The following is a 4,296-nucleotide window of genomic DNA, read 5'->3' on the forward strand; positions in this document are numbered from 1 at the left end:
CAGAGTCCCCCATCCTTAAGACAGGAGGGGATGGTCACCTGTGGCTTCCCAGCCCCCAGCTGCCTTCCAGGCCAGGAAGGTGGAGCAGAGCAGAACCAAACATCGGAGGCTCAGGCACCAGCCCCCAGCCTGTGCTGCTCATTTCAGGAAGGTGCTAAGGAAGGAGGCTGCCACGGCCGGGCCTGGCCCACAGCTGGGGGAACGCAGGCGTGTGTGGAAGGAGGAGGGACTCTCAGGAAAGGAGTAGCAGGAATAGAGAGAAAGCCAGGAGCATGTCAGAGAGCTCCCAGGACGGGGCAGGGCTGGCGAAGAGGCGGGCCACGGCCACATTGGGGTTGCCCCCGGCAGGCTTGAACCACTTCTGCAGACACCGCCCGCTGGTCCTATGCTCCGGGCTTGCCTTGAAGGAGTTGCTCCAGATCTTCTCACATAGGTCAGCCGGGGTGGGGAAGTAATGCAGGAAAGGGTGACAGAGGGCTCTGGCAGGGCAGCGGGGCTTCCCTGAGGGGAGATCCAGGCACGGACAACTTACCCGCTCCTGTCCTCACATCCCCATCATTTGCCCCCGGGGGAGCGGAGGGCTTGCACCTGCCCTCGGGTGGGGGGCCTCCCGGGCCCTGCCTAGCATCACTCACCCCGACTCCAGGTCCAGCCGCCGTGCCAGTTGGATTTGCAGGTGTAGGATGTGTGGCAGTCGGCCCACCACTGCTCGCAGTCTTCCCGGCAGAGGGGCGCGTCCAGAATCCGCTCTGCTCGCCCACTCGGGTCCAGCTGGGTGCGGACATAGCAAGAGGCAAGAATTATAATAGCACCAACCTGAGGACTATCAATAGCTACAATGGAACTTGGGTCAGGTACCATCAGATCATATTCTCTTACGAAGTCACTAAATATTATTTTACAAATGAGAATACTGAGGCTGAGTTAAATAGTTTGTACACAGCTCTGTTCCTACAAACAGAAGATGTGACTCAAACAGTCCCTCCATCCTGCTGTTCTCCTGTGACCACTCTCCATGCATGCCGTTCTCTAGGGCCAGAGGTGACCTCCTCTCCATCTTTGTCCCCCACAGCGGCCTCTGACTCTGCTCTTGTCCATAGGGGGACAGCATCTCCTGTTCCTGCTAGCAGCCTGGAGCTCAGGCTCTTATGAACAGGGCATTGATGGACGTGTCTCCTGCCCACCCACCCCAGCCCACTTCTTCCCACCCGCTGGATCCAAGGCCCCAGGTTGGGAGAGCACTCGTAGAAGCAGATGGCCTGGAGGAAGTGCTTCTGACAGTCTGGCATCATCAATCCGCAGTGAACCAAGCTGAAGTTGTAGAGCAGGGACACATCCAGGTGGGCTTCCCAGCTCGTGTTGGCCGTGCAGCAGGCACTGTCCTTCCAGGGGATGCACTGAAGGTGGATGAAGAAGCAAAAGGCGTGGGGAGGAGGGGCAGAGGGTTGATGAGTGTCTGGGCCAGAAAGGTAAAAATGTCCCCTAGAAGAGGACCCAGCAAGTGGGATGCCTTTAGGCCAGCGACCCCTGGATAGAAGGAATGCCGATAAATTGTCAATATTCACACCCAGAGGGCGCCTGCACACTGGCCTCCCCGCAACAGACTGTGAGTCCCCTAGGAACGGGGCTTTCAAGGTCTCAGATCCTGGGGGTGGCAGTAGCAGGGTTGTCCCCAAGACCCAGGGGAATGTGGGGTTGCACTGGGGCAGGGCACGTGCAGCTGAGAAGGGCTCATAGGTACATGCCAGCCCTGCTCGTCCTCCCTCCTCCCTGTCAATTGCCTTTAGGGACCTGGGGAGGGGTCCCTTAAGTCTTATTTTTTTCCAGGGCCTGCTGGTGGGAGGGCAGAAGAGGGGGGCTTTGCTTGTTGGAATCTAGGCTGAATATCTATGAGTCTCCGGGATCATCATCTGCCCCTGCTCCGAGTGGCCGTGCAGCTCAGGGATGAAAACTGTAAATCATTTGGCAATTAGCACCCCCCTCCAGTGGCCTTTGCCGAAACCCAACCTAGGGAACCAAATGAGTCAAGATGGATAGGGGTTCAGAAGCCATCTTGGCCTCTGTGTCCCTTCCCCGATCTAAGAAGCCTCCACCCACCCTGCACCCCATGCCAGTTCTGGCTTCCGTACCTCCTCATAGAGCTTGGCCTCCGGGCTGGGCTCTGGCTTGTGGGGCTTGGCGTTCATGCAGATGTTGAGCAGCTCACGCCCAGCCCACATGGGTGGGACTGCCCACAGCCCCAGCAGGAGCTGCCACCAACACCCCATGGCCTGCTGCAGAGAGGAGCTCCGCCTGTGATGGAGAGGACACCTCAATCCACGCCCTCCGTCATCCCTGGGAGCAGGCATGGGCTTCAAGCCTCCCTCAAGCGACCATGATACTCTGGCTGCTTCTAGAACCTTTATCTGAGGCAGCATCATAAAATATCCAGTGAGGTCTGACACTCACCCCTAACAACCTACAGATGCAGAAACTGAGGCCAGGGAGGGGAAGAGAGCAGCCCCAAGGTGAAGGAGGGTCACGGGTAGAACGGTTCCAGCTTTCCCTGGGGGAACTTTCCCTGGCCCTTCTCCACTCAGAGGCAGCCTTTCTAACTCAGTGACATATGGGCTGGGAATTCAGAGCTTTGATCTTGAGTAACTGAACAAAGGCTCAGTAACCAGATTCTACATGGGGCCAAAGGCGCAGTGGGACTGGGTAGTGTGAAAAATGCAATCCTTACTCCATAGAGTGCCAACCCTAACGCTAACTCCGGCCCCTCTGAAAGGTCCACACAAGGCCCACATCTCCTCAAGCATCTGGCCTCCTCCCCAGTTCCCTCTGGCCAGAGTCCCTTCCCCTAGAGCAGTGGTCCACCTCCACCAGCCTCAACCCATCTCAAACCCAGCCTAAGCACAAGGCTGAGGCAGCCAGGCGCCCAGTGGCCTTGCTGGCATCTCAGAGCCAGGGAGCGTGACCAGGTGTGAGCCACCTTGAGTCTTCCACATCCAAAGCTGGTCCCCGTTACTGGAATGAGGAGGCTGGCTTTTCCCTTGATGTTTGTTGTGCACTGTTTCCCGCTCTGCCCTGGGTAGTTCTCATAAAGGGAGAGAGTAGAAAGAGAAGCAAACAAAAAGGGCAGAAGCACGTCCTGCCCCAAGCACCCAATGATGCCCACGGCCTTCACCCACCCAGGAGCCCAGGCCCGACGCCTCTCAGGAACCGGCTGTGGACCCATCACGATGAACCTGAAAACCTGTGGCTCAGCTCAAGTTGAGAGCCTCAAACATTGGAGGGGGAGACGCTAGTTCCGCCTTCTGAGCCCATCTTTGAGCCTAAATCTAAAGCTGCTCTCTCTCTGCAGCTCCAGTTTCCAGCACGGCCACGGCCACGGAGTATTTCAAGGAATCAGGTGTGTCAGGTGAATAGAGGAAAATGCCGCCTCTTCTAGCGTTTTCTTCATACTCACTTTCAAAGCAGGAGCGGCGCTCTCCCGCCTCCAGAGATTGTGAGGCTGAGGAGACGTCTGTGATCCTGCCTATTTATTACCCCTCCGGTTCCTGTTGGGTCCAGGTGCAGGAGCAGAGCTCCAGGTGGCTCCCGTTAACAGCATCCGTCTTACCCACGTGTTGGGACCTTCTGTGGGCAGAGTCAGGAGGGTTTCACTTTCCCAGAGAAACAGACCCCATAGAGGGTAAGATCCTGTGCTCCTTAGTCAGCTACTGAGGTCTGCTCTCAGCTCTGCTGCTTACGACCTGGCCGACCTTGAGAAGATGCCTGAAACTCTCTGTCAGTTTCTCTACCTGTAGAAAGGGCTGTTATGATGGGACTGTTGGGGAAAAGAAATGAAAGAGAAAGTTCCTGAAAAGGACTTGGCATCAAGCCTGGCAAAGGTAAATCTAAATGGTTTTTATTCTTATCCTTTTATCCTACCAAGCCTTTCTCTCTCAGCCCTATTCCAAAGCTCTACCTGCCCCTTCATCAGCTCAGTTACCTGCCATGGACCACCTGGGTTGTAATGGTAGTGATATCTTCTCTCAGCCCACAGGAGCTAGGCTTCCTGCTGGAGTGGAGACTGGGCAGCCCAGTGATGCAGAGATGAAATGGGGCCTCAGGGACCCAAGGATTTAAATGTATGTCCCAAGCCAAAGCAAACAAAACCAAAAAAGTCCCTCCAAACCCAGGAAATGGCTTCCGTTAGCATGCAGAGACCGCTGTCCCGTGAGAGATTCTGCAAGTGTCCTCAGCAGTGATGAACTTCACAGGAACGCCTTCCTCAGCTAAGGAGAGGCTGGAAACTTGGCCAGGACACTTAAG

At 56.2% G+C, this 4,296-nt stretch overlaps 1 protein-coding gene across 1 annotated transcript; it reads right to left on the bottom strand.

The window, feature by feature from the left end:
- Nucleotides 1–232: 232 nt before the first annotated feature.
- On the bottom strand, nucleotides 233–2,267 carry IZUMO1R (IZUMO1 receptor, JUNO). Its single transcript, XM_059929399.1, has 5 exons — nucleotides 2,130–2,267; nucleotides 1,185–1,397; nucleotides 1,047–1,049; nucleotides 636–771; nucleotides 233–501 (listed from the first exon to the last, which is right to left on the bottom strand). The coding sequence occupies exons 1-5, from the start codon at nucleotides 2,265–2,267 to the stop codon at nucleotides 233–235; spliced, it is 759 nt and encodes a 252-aa protein (XP_059785382.1).
- Nucleotides 2,268–4,296: the final 2,029 nt, after the last annotated feature.

Source organism: Balaenoptera ricei, chromosome 8, assembly GCF_028023285.1.
Source record: "Balaenoptera ricei isolate mBalRic1 chromosome 8, mBalRic1.hap2, whole genome shotgun sequence".
In the NCBI taxonomy this organism is placed as follows: domain Eukaryota; kingdom Metazoa; phylum Chordata; class Mammalia; order Artiodactyla; family Balaenopteridae; genus Balaenoptera; species Balaenoptera ricei.